We start from the raw sequence: 20,103 nt of genomic DNA on the forward strand, positions 1-20,103 counted from the left end.
TATATATATATATATATATATATATATATATATATATATATATATATATATATATATATGTATATGTATTTGTCTGTAAACAGTCAGGATTTCACTGTTCTGTTTTAAAAGAAATGTTAAAGTTTTCAACCAACAGAACTCATTGGAGGCAAATTTTTACAGTGCATGCAATTATTTTATGCAGGTCCATTAATACTACTAATAAATTGTTTTTCTGGAACTGTTTCAACAGTTTTCCGGCCTGTATCAGGTACGGCTCGGCTGGCCATGAGCCCACGAACCGACCTCGACCTCTCGAGACCCAAGATCAAACTTGAACTCACCATCGAAGAAGTAGCTGTTGAACTCATGAAAACACAGGTGCAGGATTTAGTTGCACTTGTTTTTCACTGGGGAAATGATTGCTTGTGAAAATGAAAGTTGCAATGCATGTTAAAATCAGGAGTGAAGATTGAAATTGTGTCACGTTAATGTAGTTTAACTTTGACCCATGATATTCATATTTTGATGCATTTAGTGTTCTGCTCATGATTCTGCCACCAAACTTAATTTTATTAGCATTTTCACATTGCTTTAAAAGCCAATGTGTTGTTCACCTGCTCAAATCCATTAGAAGCCAACATATTAACTTTGAATCTAAACTTGGTTCCTTCACAATGTAATTTTTTTATGGAAGCGTTTGCATTATTAATTTTTTTTTTGTTCTTTTACGTTGTTTTATCCAGTACCTTAGTGCAATGGAGTTGCTAGAATCCATAGACAGAGTAGCTCGGAATGCTCCGTATCGCAAGTATCGACCGGAAGCATCCTTGCACGGCAATTCTCATTTGTGGTGAGTACGAAACATATTATCTCACAAAATAAATTTGTTTCATTGAGGTTTTTTAAAAAATAGATGTCATTTTGATTTCGTTTATCTTTGCAATTTTATTTATTTTGAACTGACAAGATACCTCAAAATACAGCACACTTTCTTTTGAGCTGTTAAGTCGGTTTTGATTCTTGTCCCAGCTACAAACTATCACCCTGGTAATTCACAGGCAGACTGTTAAATCAATGGTATATTGATGTCATGGTATTTCTCTCCTCGAAATATCCCACGGTACATTTCTAAAGAATATGCCATTGTGTGCTGTTGCCCGGGCCAAATTCCAAATGCCTGCCTTTTCAAATATGGCACAGTGAATCTTGTCAATTAGAGGTGAGTCAGTGGCATAGCATATGGGGCACTAAATAATATCAAATTGATGGCATAGCTATGCCTTAGTAATGTTGCAACCAGCAGCAAGTTGCTGCATTTGTATTTCAACAATTTCCTTTCTTCTTCAACACACCACTTATGAACCATGTAATTTTGACTCAACAGTTTTGTTGTTTTGGTTCATGTTGCTGTTGATAATTCTGTAATTTTGTATGTATACTTATGTCGACTGCAGGTGGCAGTATGCTATTACTTCGGTGCGCAAAGAGATGGTTGAGCGGAAACTGAGAATGTGGTCTTGGTCATGCATACGGAGGCACCGTGAGAAGTTGAAGCAGTACAAAGATCTGTACATGCAGAAATTGTCGTCAAAGAAACCTTCTGAGGAACTACTATCACAGCTAAGGGTATGGTCTGCCAAAAGACTAGTTCAAGCCTCATGGAATTCCTTTTGAAATTGTGTGATTAAATAGAGGTGAAGTTAAGTGTAGTTCGTTTGTTGCATGTGGTCATTGGTTGTGCTAACACTGTCGTACTTTGCTCACCTGCTTTTTGCTGTTTTGTGACTGGTTTTTTTTTTTGTTTCTTTTTCTTTTTCCAGACTCTTGAGGAAGATCTCGATGTCCTCAATATTGTGCTCGGCCGCCGGCAGGCTGAATCACAGGTGTGAAGTGGTTCACTGCTGTTTATCTCCACAGAGCTGAGGTCGTTTTTCACAGTTTTCATTTGTAGAGAAGTAAAAATTGGCCTGCTTAGCATACACATCTGAGCTCATGATTCTTTGATCCCAGGTTCAAATTCCTTATACTGTGTTGACTTGTCCATAATATACTTTTAGAGGAATGTTTGGAGACAGTCACCAATTTTTCCTTATTCATGTGATATACGTACCAGCAAAACTTCTCCATGAGACTTCATTTCGAGAAAACACATTCCACTGAACATGTTCTCCAACTTAAAATGTATGCCAAATATCGTCTTACATAAAATATAGTCTTTTCTAAAAGAAAAGAAAACTCTTGCAGCCATGTAACATATATCCTCTCAAAACTTCTCCCAGCAAACCACCAGAAAGTGCCTCTCACATTTCACCAAAAAGCAGAGAATTGTACTATAGGTCAGATTAACAAATATAAATCCAAGGACAGCTGTTTTTTTTGTTTGTTTTGTTTTTTAAATTGCTTGCCCTTTGCAACTTAGAGTAGAGCTGATTTTGGGAAAATCTGATAAATATGATTTTACTGATCATATAAATACGATTGCACGACATCATAGGTTATTAATGAATGTTAGGAATGGTAGTTGCCATTATTATCAACATATTCTCCAGAAAAGTGGAAAAAGAAAAATGATTGATTATATTGTTATGGCTGTGGAAATTCGCATTACACCATAAAGGACCCTCAGGTGAGATATCTTCATAGGTACATGTGTAGTTAGCCCAAACCTGTTGTATAGAGGGAATTTATGTGACTCATCCGGGCTGCGACGCTTTGAGTTAGCCATTTTTTCTGTTCTATCTTTATTTTGAAACAACCACGTCTCAACTGCCATCACACAACACCCACGCCACCGCCACCATCTACGCTCCCACATCATCGCATCACCGCCATTCCCAAACGGCACCATAACCATCAAACCACCACCGAAAACCCTCCACCACCTTCACCTCTCTCCTTCTATGGCCATTCCCGCACCACCTGTGAACATTGAACGTCGGGCTGTCTCGGGCCCGTTCGGCGTTTGGTGCCGAGTGCACCGAGCCGCGAGCACGAATAGCGGCCTTTCCGAGGGAAAATTCGGATCAAAAACGCTACACGCCCACTTTTCCTCCGTCCAATTAGTGAGCGCGGGGCGGCTTGGCCCCGCCTCCAGGCGCGTGTGTGTGTGATGTCGATATATGCAAATTCTAGGATCAGGGGAGATTCACGCCCCCGTTTCCTCCGACCAATGGGCGAGCATGGCTCTGCCCCCGAGGTCATTCTGATTCGAATATTTTTGCATACTGGCTTCTCCTGCCCGCCTATAAAAAGGCGAGCGCAAGGCGAATTGTCAAGGGGAGTGGCAGAGTCGAGTCGGTTGGGTGAGGAGAGGGCGGAACTGAGAAGAGTTGCAGGAAGAGTTGAGTTCGGGAGTTGCCTGAAGAGGGTCGTCGAGAAGTGGCTGTTGGGGACGCATTGTGCTGCGTTGGTGAGGTTGAGGCGAGTGCGCGCGGTGGAACTGCAGGCAAGGGAGCTCGGGTCCGAGGCAAGAAGGACGGCGGTCGGCGATGAGGTTGTGGTGTGGGCTCGCTCGTCTCGTCGTGGGACCCAAGCCAGCCAGCCACTCCCCTCCCCCAGGACATCAACAATCTCCCTTTCCCCCGTGCTGAGATAGTGCAAAAGGGGACCCCGTTCCCACCCACACGTGGTGCCAACGAAACCCGCCAAGGAGCACGGAGTCGGGGCACAGCCGCGCGGACATTTGCGGCTCGCCCGCCAACGCGTCACGAGGACGTGGGTGGGACCCCCCCGGTCTCGCGGACCTGGCCGCTCCTCTAGGTCCTGCGCACATTTGGCCTACAGGCCTGTCTGCCTCCTTGTCTATGAGGGTGGCTTCTTTCCTTTGCTTTTGTGTAAATGTGTTGGTGCCGTCTGTGAAGTAAAACTGTATAAGTGTTACCGTGTGTGCGCGTAGTCGGTATTAACTCTGCGTCATTGTTTTATTGTTTTGGTTGCTTTATGTGCATTTTGACTGTATGGCTGTATATACGTGCTTTCCGTGTGCCGGGAAATAAATGTGCATTGTGTGAACTGTTTTCCCGTTTCGCTTCCTCTTTTCTCTAATTGAATCTCCATCCTGCTTCACGTAAAGGGTTCGTAGTGGGTGCAAAACGCCTGGTAAATAATCTGAACCGTCAAGGTCGACGATAACACCGCTCGGTTATCCCGATAGTACGGAACGGGCCGCCCAAGCGGCTCGTGTCCGGAGTCGACCTGCGGCGAGGTACGATCGCCCGGTTTACCATCCGCGTGGGTACTTAGGTAGGTCGAGTTTGGCAACCAACCCTATCCTACGCGGGTGGCCGATTGGCACAATCGTGGTGAGGTCGAAAGGCCCACCCGTGACTAGCTTCCGGCGTTGTTCCGAGAGGGTGACGACTGAATTGTCCGTCCGGTGGGCTACGTGCCGCGATCCGAGTGACGTGGCCGTCCGGACGCTGGCGGGCGCAAATTCGCAACAATATATCAAACTTGCGCTATATGTTTTGGGATGTTTCATTTCATCCTCTGTTGTTGTTCATCTTTATTACTCCATACAAAGAGATCCCAAACATTCAAAATTGCGGTAGCCTTGGAACAGCAAGTGAGAAAATGAGCCATTTCAAATGCATGTTAAAGATTGCTGTATGTATAATATCATTTCATCGCCCATACTATAATAGAGCCATGTGTATGTATGTTTGTATGTGCTGTTTCTTTATTTATTTATTTATTTATTTATTTATTGTATACAAAGTCGAGGCTCATGGAAGTATTATAGAACATGGTTATATGAGCTGAAAGAGAATATTTATGGGGACCCGTCGTAAACAGGAACTTCAGTTAGTACATACAGTATGCATAACTGCATCTGCATTCGTTGCATGATTGATCTGAATTGTGGTTGTGATGAGGAATGAAAATTTGCAACATGGAAAAAAAATGCCAAACTTTCCAACCCTAAATTACTTATGTGGTCTTAAAATTATACAAGTTCCCTAACAAGGAACTTCAATGCAGGTGGAGGCCTTTAGGCACATCAAAGCCTGTGCTATGGTTGCCAACATATGTTTGTTTGTCCATGCTTTATCCTTTTTAAATGCTGAGTTTCGAGCAAGGAAGCAGCACGTACCATTTCAAAAGCAAAAGTCTTTGGTAAGACTCAGTGACATTTGTCCTCCTGATGTGTGAACCGCCGACCTCCCCGAATCAGAGTAGACACTCGAACCATTACACTATGGAGTCTGGTATGTCTTGTATCTTGCTCACCAAATGTTTTATGTCATTATCAGGGGTGTTCCTTGCTCAGAATTGTTTTCTTGAAATATGGCTTATGTTAAATCCAATGTTGTTGCATGGCAGGTTTTGAAACAAGGCCGTAAACTGGCGGGTCGCAGTGTTTCAGGGAAGTCCAAGGTAAAAGGAGGCTGGTTTGGGTCCTGGTGGAGCAAGAAAGAGGAGGTTAATTCTGCAGAGAGCAGCAAGTCACTCTCACACAGTGAGTAACTCCCCTTAACCCCCACCATCACTCGTGATCCAGAGCACCATGACACCCTTCACACCACGACCTCCTGCCCAACCCTTGACTTCCTCCTCCCTCTCCTTAAAAGAGCTTCTATTATTTAACCCCTCTCTTCTTTCATATGTGGAGCTGTCTTCCAAAATCTGTTGTATCATACTCTTCCCTCCCAGCCTTCCAGGCTACCATGATCTCGTGTTCTCTCCCATATCTAATCTGCCTTTGAACCATTTTTACACTCACTGAGAAACTACCCCCTTATACCTGTCATCTCCACTCACACTGTCCTTTCTATATAAAAGGGCAGATCAAAATTTAACTCGTTGATCTCTGTTGTACAGAGAACTGTAGTACTGTAGAACATTTACCTGTTCCCCTTTGTTTCATTTTCTGTCTGTTAACCCTCAGCCTTATGTTGTCCCACAGCTCCATGAGCTTCAATACCTGCATAAATAAATTCAGCATGGATGCCACACTTCATTCCATAAAATGCAAAGAAAACTGAAAAACCACTCCGTAGGAGTACTTCCTGTGTTGCTGCCCTTCGCAGGGCAGCTCATCGGATGACAGGATTGGGACAAAGCCTTCGGGACCCCCATTCCTTGATGGTAGGAGTTAAAACAACCAGAGTCAGATTGCGGTGGTGTATGGCAGAGTGGTGCTGAGGTGTCATCCACCAGATGGTCTCCTTGGGTTCACCTGACGCAGTCCCTTCTGGTGGGTGCCTGGAATGTCCTATCCCTAAGAGGGGATGATCACCTGTCTTTGCTCGCATCTGAGCTCAAGCGTTTGAACATTGGTATTGCAGCACTCTAAGGTTCAGAGACCGGATAGTGGCGAGATCATGGCGGGTGATTACACCTACGATTGATCTGGTCACTCTGATGGTTCAAAGGCAGATTAGATATGGGAGAGAACATGAGATCATGGGAGCCGATATAATAAGGCTGAGAGGGAAGAGTATCACACAACAGACTTTGGAAGATCTGGTCACACCATGCCCAAGGAGTTGCTGGAGCTGTGTCCAATAAGCTGACTCCAATGATACTTGAGGTAACACCAGTCAATGAGCGGATTATGAGACTAAGGATTCGTTTTTCCTTGGGTGTCGTTTCCTTGGTCTGTGTATCTGCTCCGACTGAGGCGAGTGATCTCACCATGTAGGACGCATTCTATGCCCCGCTCGAGTCTGTGGATGATCAGTGCCCCAGGAAAGACTCACTTCTAGTCTTGGGAGATTTCAATCCATCGACTGGCACTGACAGGGAGGGTCCGAGACATGTGTTGGTCCCCAGAATAGCACTAAGTTCCTTGACTTTGCAAGAAGTCATGGACTTAGGGTGGCTAGTTTATGGTTTCAGCGCCCACAGGCTCATCGCTGGACTTGGCATTCTAATGCTGGTGGTGAGGTAAAAGTGATTGACCATCTGCTCATTGATGGTCGCTGGAGGATGATTCAGAACTGCAGGGTCTACTGGAGTGCTCAGTACCTCAATATCGACCACAGGCTTGTTGTAGCAACTCTGAAGTTTCAGCTTAAATCCGGGAGAATGGTACCATCTCAGCCGTGGCTGGATGTTGACAAGCTCAAGGATGAGAGGGTAGTTAAGTTTGTGAACAGGCTGAGTGGGGATTTGAACTGGCTGAGACTCTGGAGGATTCTAGGTCTTCGTGGGGTGCCACCAAAACTGATCAATCTGATGTCTGAACTATACTCTGGTACTGAGAGTGCTGTTAGATGTCGTGATTCCATCTCTGACTTATTTCCAGCTGATACTGGAGTTTGTCAGGGGTGTGTACTGACCCCCACACTTTTCAGCACTTGTATGGACTGGATTCTGGGGATGATGTCAGAGAGATCAAGTTGCAGTGCATTGTTTGGGAATGTCACGATCTCTGACCTTGATCTCTTTGCAGAGACTGGATATCCTTTTTAGGGACCCTCGAGGTGCTGAATGAGGAGTTTGAGCCGCTGGGATTACAGGTTTCCCTTGTCAAAACTAAGATCCAGGCTTTCATTGACATCTTGGATGCTGCTATCTTGTCTGTACCTGTTTGTGGTGAGGATGTTTTGGTCATGGAAAGATTCACTTACCTTGGCAGTAATATTCATGTCTCTGCTGGCTTTGAGCCAGAGGTCAGTGAACGTCTCGGTTTTGCGTGGGGAGTCGTGGATTCACTGGATCATGGGGTGTGGTGCTGTCCGTACCTGTGCAGGAGGACGAAAGTCCGAGTTTTCAGGTCCTTGGTGCTTCCATTCTCACTCTACAGATGTGAGACTTGCACTCTGACCAGGGATCTGAGACGGAGACTTGATTCCTTTGACATCAGGTCTCGTCGGAGAATCCTTGGCTATCGCTTGTCAGATTTTGTGTCCAACAAGTGGTTGCTGAGAGAGATTCAAATGAGATTTGTTTCCTGCATAGTCGGTGAGCGTCAGCTGTGGCTGTATGGACATGTGGCTCGTTTTCCTGACGCTGATTCTGCTCACCAGATTATTTCGGCGAGGGAGCCTCGTGAGTGGAGGAGGCCATTGGGCTGACCACGTGTCTTGTGGTTGCAGCAGGTTGATCAGCATCTCAAGTTGATGGGGGTGGGCCAGGCATCTGTCTGGCGGATGGCCATGTGGAGGCCTCTGGAGTACCGGCGGAAAGTGGACGCAGCGACGTGCTGCTCTGGCGCTTTCTCCCATACCTGTCCTGACCTATAAATAAAAATTAATAGTTAACCTGTTTAGCATTCTCATCCAAACGCACTGCAGGCTTTGGGATCCCAGTTTCAAATCCCATATACTGTACTGTGTTGATTTGCCATTTTCAACTTATAATATCCTTGTATTACATGTAAAGCTGCACAAACACGTTCCACATGTATTTGGCCTGCATGTGATTCATGTACAAGCTCCACCATGAGCTTTAGATCTCTTTGATATGGTGAATTGATTGATATTCTAATCATACTTGAAATATTGTGCAAAGAAGTCTTTTGGCTAATAATTTATTTGGTTGAAATTCTAATTTCATCCACAAGACTAAGGTCCAAGTCACTTATTGAATGCCAACGGGACAAGCACTGTGGCCATCAGGGATTGGCATGAGCAACCTTAGTTACTTGTCAAGAAGTTTACTCTTTATTTGACTTGATGTTCACTGAGGCTATACTGATATTTTTTAGAGGCAATGGAATATTTCATGTTTCATGTGAGTGCTATCATTGTCCTCAAAACATCAAGGCCCTGTCAGCTTATTGGGCCATCATCATTATAAAGCTTTGAAGTTTAATTGCCTGAAAATTTTGACTATGTTTGAGCTATAGCAGAAGCCTGTTTATTATCTTTGTTCTGGTTAATCACATGTGCAAGTTTCTCTCTATCACCAGACATGCATATTTGTAAGCTGTCTATGTCAAAGCCTATCCGATCCAGCACACTTTCGAAAGAACTGCCTTTTGAAGGGAACATTTTGTTACCATTTTACAGTGTGGACTGGCATCACATGTATACTAGATGAAGCAAGGCAGGTCAGTAGTGAGCGAATCTTGGTTCTTTGTTTCCGATCTGATGATGACATAGCAACTGTCCTGAGACTAGCTCACTTTCTAGAAGCTTAAAATCCAGGTCCTTAATCCTACTTCCTTCAGATGGATTTGGACTCGCAACCTCTGAGATCATAGTTCAGTGTTTCCACAATAAGTGTCCATACCCCGATCTATTATACATCATTTACTGTGCTAGCTTAGCTGAAATACAAGCATTTGCTCACCTTTTCAGTGTCTCATGTCTCATCTTCACCAGATGGTCTGGAACTTTTGCTGAGTCAAAAACAAGCCAAAGCTGATCCAAGTTCCATGTGCTTGTTCACAACACAGAACCTTGAGGTCTTCGTCATTACGATATTTTTATATTATGTTCGATATCTGTTATTCTATCCTTACTGATATTTTTACATCTCTTCCATGACCAAGTAAGGACAAACCCCAACAGGAATTGTATATGCAGTGGACCTACTACTTAGTTAAGACATAAAACTTTGTTTGATTCTTGTTTTAATTTTTGTCTTGATTTACATGCTAATTGTCTGCAGTTAATCTTGCTACTGCAATCTTCGTCATAATTTAAGGCATATGACTTAAACGGATCACTTTGTCTTTTCTTTTTGCCCCCCCAACAACCGAGTGTCATCTAGAGTGAGGGCTTGTATGTATATATAATTGATAGAGCTGAGCTGTAGGACATTGGAGACAGATTAGTGTCAGACCTGGAATTTGAGTTTATCTCTTCACACTTATTCTTGAAAATTATTGACATCGATCTCATTCACACTTTTATATGGCACCTTGTAAACAATCTTTAATCTGCCGCCAAATAAATACGATCTTTTAATGCAATGGGATAGAAATGAATTTATCAATTTTTGGCATATCCCTTTATTTTGATACCATTACTGGTTGCATTTGCCAAACTTTTCCATCACAAACACTTATCTATCCAGGTGTAGATGAAATGCTTGGAGCAGAAGAGAGGACGAAGTTGTACACTGCTATCGGCTACAGTGCGAGCACTGCTGCAGATCCGACTCTTCCACATGAGGTCTGTGGTATTTATTGTGGGCAATGGTGGCTGTTCCTAATTTATTTATTTTTTCTTATTTACTTTCAGGGATAGGAATGATATTTAGGGGAGAAAAGTACTCTGAGTAAATTCCGATTACATTCGAACCACATTTATTCGACCACAATCCTCTTTTTATTTTTATTTTTAGCTTTGATGAAAAAGGTTTTTTGGGTATTATTTTTTTGACAATGTTTTTGTTTTGTTTTTTAAGATAAAAAATCGGCAGATTAAAGATATTTTTCTTTTAATGTGTAGGATCTGAATTGCTGAGGGAATTGGTAAAATCTCCTCGCTTGTAACAGCTGTTGTTGATGAGTGGGAACGGTTAGATGTCTCTGCTGCCAATGGTTGAGAAGTTTACGGTAATTTAGAATTAGAAATGAGGATTTTCTAGAATTGATCATCCATAAAGGAGTGATCATTTCATGGAACTAGAGATTCTGGACTTTGAAGGTACTTGATGACTTGAGCGAAGGACGTGTTGTCCACAACCATACTTAGACCAGGAGATTTAACATTGGTTAGGAATTGGTTTTTGTTTGTGGGGGTGGGGGGCGGAGGTGGAGTGGTTGGATAAAAAATTTTTGACAAACATCAAAATCATGTTTGTACAAAGTAAAGGATTGGTAAGCATATAGTCTTGGTGTGTTTTGTTGCAGTATGTTGCACTCAGTGTACATTTTCACCTGCTGAGTGCTTCATTTGCAATGCTCAATGGCACCCACCAGCCACCTCTCCTCAAGATCCAGCTCCTTGGCTTCCTTGCCACCCTCAGCCAACGACCGTCTGCAGGCGCTATCAAGTAACTGTTCTAATGTTCATTTTAAATGGTTGTGTCCAAATCCTCCTTTGTTATTTGTCTGTTTTTTCTTTCCTTAAAGTTTGGGCATTATCCCAATTTAAATGTTACTCTTCTCTAGAGTATTACATAACTATGATGTCATATTTTTTTCATTTTATTCGTCAACAGGTTTGAGACTAGTCTGGAGTATGTGCACATCGTAGGAAAGGGACAGGCAGATGGTGTCCCTCACTTGCTCACATCACAAACTCTTACCTCACCAACTTCAAATACAGGACAAACTTCTGCATCCACTGCTCTGCTGCACTTTGCGTTTGAGACAAATCCACTGGATCGAAAAGCTGACCAGCGCCTAAGTGTTGCTGCTCAGCCATTGGAACTGGTGTACGATGCTGTAAGTCTTCAAATAATCTGTTTAGCTTGTGAGTAAGTTGCAAGTAAGATAACCCTGGTCAGTTCCCCACCCCTCCTTTATTCTCATTTACTTATCTTGTGTTAGAATAAAGGTAAGAATGTGATTCAAAAGGTGTCAAGGCATTTCCAAGAAGATGAACATCGAGAGGGTTTCTGGAAGAGCATGAAGTCGAGTAGAGTCCAGATTTCATGACGAGCGGAACAGCAAAATGGGCTGCTTAACTTTGTTTTATGACAAATGAGCATAAGGCTCAATCAACATTTTGACCAGTTATTTGGGATCGTAGCATTGAGTACACCACTTGACAGGATGGAGCACAAAGGCAGCACACTTTTCTTTGAGCTTCTCGTCCTAGTCTGAGTTGGATTATTGCTGTTTCATAGGGTGTGCATTGAGCATGCTGTTCCTCAGATGGAAGGTAAGCTGGGGACTCATCTGCCAGCAATGATTGCTAATTCTCCAAGGACACAGTTGGGCCTTTGATATCAAAGTAGTTGAGTTATTGCGAGCAATCTGGCCAAATTCTGAAGTTGCTCGCTAATCAGTTCCAGTCTAACATCAGGCTTGGACAGCCAAATGGTGAAAGACTTTGGCCAATCTTAATTGCTTTATGAGCAGGTGATCCTAAATTAATGGGACATGGCAGAAACAGTTGATATTATTGAGGATTCTGTTTTAAGCAAAACCATCTTAGTGCAGTGACAAAGTATTACAAGGACACTGGAGTGGTCTCAGAGGTTATGGAATGGACATGTAAAGGCAGTGCCATTGTACTATCTCCCGGTGACCACCAGGGGCAGAACACTTGAGACCTGTTCTCATAGAACAAAGTCTTTATTCGACTGCCATCAGCATGCCGTACCGACCAGCAACTAGGCAGCCCAAAGCAATTACATCCGAATGATCGACCGGCACAGATTGGATAACACAACAGGATATCAGTCAGTCAAATCCCTCTGAGTAAAAATTATAATATTTAAAAAATTGGGAAAATTACAAAGTGAGGTGTCTGCACATATATTGTTTGCATGTTTTTTGTCGTGTTTTTTTTTTTTCTCTTGCATGGAAATATGCGTTAAAGTGTATCTGCTGATGATTCATCAAGGACAAAGTATCAGAGACTGTTTTTGAAATATTTGGTATTGATTTTGCACGCATATCACGTGCCATGTGCTTGTTTCTACAGCAAACGGTATTGGCAATGGTGGAGTTTTTCCATGTGCCAAATCCCCCTCAACTTGACCAATTAGCAGCCACAACAGTCAGCAAGTTGCAGGACATGAAGGAAATGACAACTGCAGGTCAAGTATAATTTAGCTGTCTTTTTACCACACTAAGCGAAAAGCGGGGTGAAGCAATTGGTTCATGTCCGTCCGTCTGTGTCTGTCTTATCAGTTTATGATGAAGGAACAACTTGTTTAAATTAAATGTTATGTTTTGAACATGAATCAGAACATGAATAGGAAGACAAGTTTGTTGTTTTACAGTACTTTGGCTCTGAATTCATTATAATTGCACATGCGCAGAGGAGTGAGATAATATTTGTGCTCTGTCTGTCTGGCAGTCAAACAAAGTGGAAAATAATTCCAAACAGAAAAGTTACTGTTTTTAAGGGCATTATAAAGGACACAAACAACAGGTACGAATAACTAATCTAACGTGTTAGATAGGGTGATGTAATGGACACTGGGAAAAACGGTGGTAAAACCTGAATTAATTTATTGATACACCTTTAAACCTCTTTAAATCTTTTTTTAAATTGAATTATATACTTGAACTCTATAGAATGCACATCACCTTCATAATACTTCAAAGAACTGTGATATATAATATATATATATATATATATATATATATATATATATATATATATATATATATATATATATGTATGTATGTATATATATATATATATATATATATATATATATATATATATATATATATATATATATATATATATATATATATATGTATGTATGTATATATATATATACATATATACATATATATATATATATATATATATATATATATATATATATATACATACATATATGTATGTATGTATATATATATATATATATATATATATGTATATATATATATATATATATATATATATATATGCACACACACACAAACACACACACACAATGGCATGTGTGTAAATGTGAGCGTGTAAATAATTAAGAGGCTGCTGATATGGCTACGTACAATGCTGATTGATTCTACATTTTTATGGTGATCAATAAAGCCTCAATCTCCTGAAACTGCGACTCAACATCATCTTATTGCAGTGTACAAGGGTGATGTATAAGACTGCTTAGTCATGCTAAACTTCTGGATATTTTTAAAATTTTTTTCAACCGGTCTTTATAATCAGTATTTTATTTGAATTAAGTATATACTGCACTTTACAGTGTGCAGGATATAGTGTTCTATGAACTCTAGTTTTCCTCTAAATGTTTCTTGGATTCCTTGTGAAGTTGATTTTAGTCTCCATTTCTTCGCCAGGTGTCCAACACATGATACAGACTCAGCGGGTGCTGGACTTGAGCATAGAAATGAAGGCCTCTTACCTGCTCGTTCCAAGTGGTGGCTTCTTCCAGAAAAACTGCTCCTTACTCATTCTTGACTTTGGAAACTTGCAGGTAGATGCTATATTCTTATTAATGTCCCAGCACTTGTTTATTCAATGGCCAATTTGGTCAAGTGGTTAAAGACTACTTTATTCAACTGGTGTGGGTTTTATCCCCATGACTGTTCTGATCCACATCATGGAAATGGGTGGTCAGGGGAGTTGGAGCAAAGATTGGGCAGAGAGTGCAAGATCAGAAAGGAGGCAGTAGAAGACCGAGAGACCTCTGACCTCTCTGCACTGCTGGAATAACAGGCTCAGAGGTTCTGTTTTATCACTGGGGTTGCCAATAAATTGTGCAGGCTTTGGTCCCGATCTACTGCTGAATACTGCCCAAACCCCCAGAAATGGGATGCAAAGTTGTGTTTGCTTATTTTTTGATTTGTTGATCAATTTCTATATTTCTACTTTTTGTTTTTTATACCTTGTGAATGTGTGCTCACAGCAGTTGGTGTCCATTGTCGTCCTATAGATGAGCACTGTGGACCGAGGTGCTTTGTTCACTGCTGGCTCACCATCCCTTTCTCCAGAAGAGCTCATGGAACACGTGTATGAGCGCTTTCACTTGCACCTCAGCCATTTGCAACTACTGTATTGCAATGCAGGTACTTGCTGGAGACTTTGAGTTGCTAAAGATAATTTCCCTTTTGACCATAGAAGTTTGAGTGCTGACTTTTTCTTATTATTTTTTTTGACCAAGTAGGACAACTAGATTTGCATGTTTCAAATTGTGTTGCAATGTTTTTGTCCTGCTGTACGACGTGTCGACCAAATATGAAGCCTTTAGATTAATCTGAGATGTAAAAGGGAATACAGAAATTGGGAAAGTGAGAATGTGGAGATGAAGTGAATGTGCATGATGGTATAAAAGAGATACTATCCAAAGCTTACTTACCTTTGGGAGCACATTTTCTACCTTGCATGTTTTTCAGAGGTTGACTGGAAAAGTTGCCGGACATTGCCTACATCGCCATACCACGTGCTAGAACCATTGGCACTTCATTTTGGCCTTGCTCGTTGCCTCACTTCGCTGAACCCACGTATGCCTCGGTAAATGACCCTAAATTTCTGTGTAAAATTGGGTGTTGTGTGACTCTTTTCTCAACCCTTTGATTTTGCCATTAAAATTGCAGAAGAGCACAGAAAAATTTTGTGTAAATATTTTTGTTTCATTAGCAAAAATAACACGATAAACATACAGTAGTGTACTACCATGCTTTTTCATCTAGGTCATTGTATTTCACTGTCAATGTCTGTCTCTTCTTCCTCTTTTCCCTTATACACTGATTATGCTGCTTTTCCTTTTCTTCCTTTCAATTTTCTCTTTTCATGTTCATTGTTTCCTTTTCTCTCCTTCAGTAGTACTAAGACATGAGAACACAAAGATAAATCTAAATACTTACAACGGTATTTCATAATTGATTTGAACTTTCTATGCCATTTGATCAAAAAGTACAATCTAAGTTGATGAAGTCTCACCTATTTCTCAAGGTTTGCTTTGCTCCACGTGTACATTTGGGTCCCACTGATGTCACAATACTTTGTTGGCATCTGTGTAGAAATCTATGGCACTCTGGCATAATTATTTGAAAACTTGATGCCACCCAGATGTTCTTTGAGTGGTTTAGATATGAAAATAATAAGTTACACCTCAGCTTATGAGGGATCTTATGAGAGTCTCGACCTTATGAGGGATCTTCTTCTTTTGTATGCAACACAAGGCTGCGGTGTAACATAATTGGCTTAGGGCCTGGCTGTGCTGCTGATTCAATACCCTCTGCAGGTTAGGGCAGAAATTTGGAATTTGTTTATGGTGCTAGCAAAAGCTCGCCTACTCTTCGTGAAGGACGACATTGGATGTCTGTGAGGGGCACTCAGTTTAAGTCCATCCGATGCACATTGATGAAACACAATGATGACAGTTTATAGCTGTGCTGAGATTCAAACCCAGGCTTGACAGCTTATAGGTGAGTGTATGTACCTCAAAGCCATCCTGGCAGCCCTGTATGGGGGATGCTTTCAAACTTCAATACACATTTCTTCTGGAATTATAGTGGGCACATTTGCCATGTGATGATGAGCTTTATTCTGCAGTAAAGTCACACGCCGAGACCACATGCCTGGTTGTCGTCTGAGCATATACTTGTCTCACTTTATTGCATAACAAGTCACTAGTACTATGCATTGATAGTTTCCCCACATTCAGGAAATTCCATGTTAATTTAATTAAGAGGGGGTTGTGTGAAACCTCACCTCTGCTTTGGTTACTGACCCAAATAGTCTCATAAATGCCCATACTCTCAAATGATGCTCTTGATCCTTCTCGATGTATACTCTTCAGCCTTTCCTTCTCCTTTGACCATCTCCCATCTGCAAAAAGACTGCAAAAGGGATTCTATCAACTACAGACCAGTAAGTTTGCTTTGAATCGCAAGAAAAGTCAACCAATCAATCATTGCTGCTGATGCCAAGTCTTTCCTCTTTTTCAAGCAGACTGATCTCTGATTCTAATTTTGGATTCTGTCCTGGTCACTCAATTCAGAACATGCTGCTGCTCTTCTCTCACTAATGGTTGGAGGCCCTCATTCTCAAGCAATACATCAGGACCATTTCCCTGGACATATATCGGGGATGCGACACAGTCTGGCATGCTGCTCTGCTTGTGGCATATATGACCACCTTCATACCTGAATTTCTGACATCCTGCACTCCTGCAATCAATATGTTGCTGTCAACACATAGCAATAGCAAAGCTGGCTCCCAACTGAGCTGAAAACTGGGAATTCTTCCTCGTTTCAAGTCATTTCTTGAAAAATTAGAACTACTCACAGCCTTACAAAGCTTTTGTCTGTAGCTCAATGGAGTACTTCTCTCCCATATGGGCTAGCGCTCCAGAATCGCATCTTTCCCCTTTATATGTGGAATCTAAAGTTCACAATATTGATGTTTCCCATGATGAGGTTGAAGAGCAAGGCCTGTTGCTTTCACATCAGACAAGAAGACAGTGTGGCCTCTGGATTTTACAACCACCCCTCTGGTCTGGGTCCCTTTGCTCTCTCAGCCCTCTGACCTTTCCACTTTCCTCTAGAACACACACTATCTTGCAGTAATCACCTCGTTAAACTCCAAAAATACAGGCTTTCTGCCCACCTCTGCTCTTTTGTTCCTGTTTCCTCTCATTTCTGGAATGGCCTTCCATAGACAGTTCAATTTCATTCTTCCCTCCAGCGCTTCTAGCAAGCAGTGCACCACCATCTGATGTCATTCCACATCTCTACATAAAATCTTCCTCTCCCACTAACTGTACTTAACCCAACCCGTTTAGTATTTCCTCCCCTCTTCTGTCTCCTGTTTTCCTGTTTGTTCTTTCTCTTGCTTGTTTTGTCTAACTGTGAACCCCACTGTCAATACATTCCTGTTTTTTTAATGTCTTTCACTTCACTCTTCCAGGAGCCTTTTTATTTATTGATTTTATTTTTATAAATACCAATAAGGTCCGAAAAGAATTGCAGTGGAAGCTGTGTTATCCGACACCCATGGAACTTTGCCCTTGCCGGTTATCTAAATGTTGTTGTTTTTTCTATACATAGTTGAGGCTCGTGGAAGAGCCAGTACACCGACATGAAACAAAACATGCATTAATGGGGTGGACAAGATGGACCCAGAAGGAAACCCCAACGAGGGAAATGCTACATACAAAAGTACACAAGAGCAACTTATTGAATTTTGCCTGTAAAAAATAGATTAAATAATAAAGTTATTACAGTGCAGTATAAAGGTAATTACCAATGAATTATGCAAAGCAATAACGTACCTGTATTATAAAACATAAACTAGTGTTTTGAGGTTGATAGACAATCTAAAATGTCCACTTCCACTTTCTCACTCATCAGGCTCATCATCTTGTTGAACTCCAGAGGCTTTCTTGAACCATTTCCTTATGTCAGATTATTGCATTGTTTCTTGGCTCTATCTCATGAAATGTTCTTGAATGATTTATGTGGACATTCTTTCACCAATGTTGATGTCACTTCCTTGATAACGTCAACAGTGTCTATATCCCATGTCGATAGCATTACAGAAGCTCTTTGTGGGTCCCATGTCAATTACAGAAGCTCAGAAGCTCAGAAGCTCCACATAGTGGGTCCAAAAGGGATTTTGCATAAATTCACATAGTAGATGATATATTTGCAGACAATTTCAGCATTGAACCATTATTTTGACATGGTTTGCAATAGAAAGTGCACACCGACCTTGAATTGCCCTCATCGTACATCTAATCGTTTTCAGACTCGAGGACATTGGATCATGAAGCGGGCAACATCACTGGTTTTCTTGTAAAGAGTTTTTTTTTTTTTAAGTTTTGCTTGCTTTGCCGATATGCTTGTTCTGCTGTTTCTTAAGTGACATTTAACGCTCATTACCGTGTGTATAGGTTCACTATATTGGGAGAACTTCCTCTTCTGAAGGTGCGCATGATGGACACCGTGTTAAAATCCATGTACGATCTCATGGCCAGCATCCCACTTCCATCACTGGCTGACTCTTCTGCAGGGGATAAAACAGTGGTAATTAAGAATCTTCATTTGTAAAAATGTGTACACTATTAATAATACCACTTTTCCACATATTACTGGTGCAGCATATTTGCTTTTTGCATTGTCTCATTTTGCATTCCAAGTGGAATTTATCCAACAATGAGCTGCCATATTATTGCTCCGCATGCCAGTAGGTGTTTTATCACATATATATATATATATATATATATATATATATATATATATATATATATATATATATATATATATATATATATATATATATATATATATATATATATATATATATATATATATATATATATATATATATATATATATGAGGCTCCGCGAGGAGGAGTGATGTCAGGGACACATCGGCCATTTTGGAGTTAATGCCATATAGCACTATTTTAACCCTTACCCTATCATCCGAGCCTATCATCATCACATCATTAAAAAATGTCGTTTACATCACTCCTCCTCATGGGGCCTCATATGTGAGGGGACATTGTCTGATATCGATAATATGCTTGTGGAAGTTAAAATGTCTTTGGGTCCTTTTAAAATGTGCTGAGGTTTGGGCACAATTTTAAATAAAGCCATCTTGCATAATCCTTCCTCGAGTCTCCAACACCTAATCTCATGCAGAGGGGGATATAAATTGGAAATGCATTGAACACTTCAACTTCATTAATTTATTGTGTTAATAGTAAATGACAGCACCTTTGTGTAGTTGTATACTTTTTCAAGAGATAAAATTGAAAACGGAAATTGTGTTTTGGTGATTTAAACCTGGAAAATAGTTTTGTAAACCTAAATATAACTGGATCACTGGTTTGCTGAAAAAAAAATAAAACTGGTCACCAGCTGCCATCTTGGTACTCACCACAACTTGAAAAAGCCCGATAAAAAGTAATAAAAGTGCAGTTTATTAAAAAACCTGCGAATCTTTGATTTATTTGTTTGATATGGCGGCCGTGTGGCCTCATCAGCAAACTTCCTCTGATCGGCTGGTATTTCCTCCATATTATTGAGCTCAGTGATCTGAACGCACTACCCTGTTATGTTTCAGACTCAAGAACATGGCAATATTGTTCACGGAGTGAGTTTCGGTCCAGCCCAGAACAACTTGCAGGCTTTTACAGCTGCTCTAGCTGCTTCTCCAATGGATTCTGGTGAGCTCATGTTGAGAATTAGAGATCCCATCTGAGATTACAAAATTGACTTTTTCTTTTCCTTTTTTTTTGTATACCTAGTCGAGGCTCATAGAAGAGCTCATTCTTCTGACTGTGATTGAAGTCCATCATGGATAGACACATTGTGCTGTGTTGAGGTTTATGTCCTTGCCAATTATTTTTGACCACTGTCAGCATAAACTTTGATGTTCTTCAGAAGACACTTCAACATGAGATGACATAAAGTTTGTTTGAAGGTCTTAAGATGACACTTGATAATACTCATGTCATATCTATATCTCATTACCTCCACCACTGAAGATCCACAGAGGTTATGTTTTCACCCCTATCTGTCTGTCTGTCTTTCTGTCTTTGTGAGCAGGATATCTCAAAAAGTCGTAAATGGATTTGGACGAAATTGGTGGATAGGTTGGGTGTGTGATAACGAATTGATTC

At 41.0% G+C, this 20,103-nt stretch overlaps 1 protein-coding gene across 1 annotated transcript in view; it reads left to right on the top strand.

Annotated features, from left to right (window-relative positions):
* Positions 1–20,103, top strand: part of LOC147023371 (intermembrane lipid transfer protein VPS13A-like) — a 220,847-nt gene that overhangs the window by 81,964 nt on the left and 118,780 nt on the right. The window contains exons 13-26 of the mRNA XM_085888717.1: positions 233–360; positions 726–832; positions 1,437–1,608; positions 1,803–1,865; positions 5,305–5,440; positions 9,952–10,049; positions 10,733–10,875; positions 11,044–11,269; positions 12,477–12,591; positions 13,808–13,944; positions 14,404–14,536; positions 14,864–14,981; positions 18,367–18,499; positions 19,545–19,647. Coding sequence (XP_085744843.1) covers positions 233–360; positions 726–832; positions 1,437–1,608; positions 1,803–1,865; positions 5,305–5,440; positions 9,952–10,049; positions 10,733–10,875; positions 11,044–11,269; positions 12,477–12,591; positions 13,808–13,944; positions 14,404–14,536; positions 14,864–14,981; positions 18,367–18,499; positions 19,545–19,647 — 1,812 coding nt within the window. The remainder of the gene's footprint in view (positions 1–232; positions 361–725; positions 833–1,436; positions 1,609–1,802; positions 1,866–5,304; positions 5,441–9,951; positions 10,050–10,732; positions 10,876–11,043; positions 11,270–12,476; positions 12,592–13,807; positions 13,945–14,403; positions 14,537–14,863; positions 14,982–18,366; positions 18,500–19,544; positions 19,648–20,103) is intronic.

The sequence above is a fragment of the Eptatretus burgeri genome, chromosome 7 (genome assembly GCF_056783735.1).
Source record: "Eptatretus burgeri isolate ZD-2024b chromosome 7, Ebu_testis_v1, whole genome shotgun sequence".
Taxonomy (NCBI): Eukaryota; Metazoa; Chordata; class Myxini; order Myxiniformes; family Myxinidae; genus Eptatretus; species Eptatretus burgeri.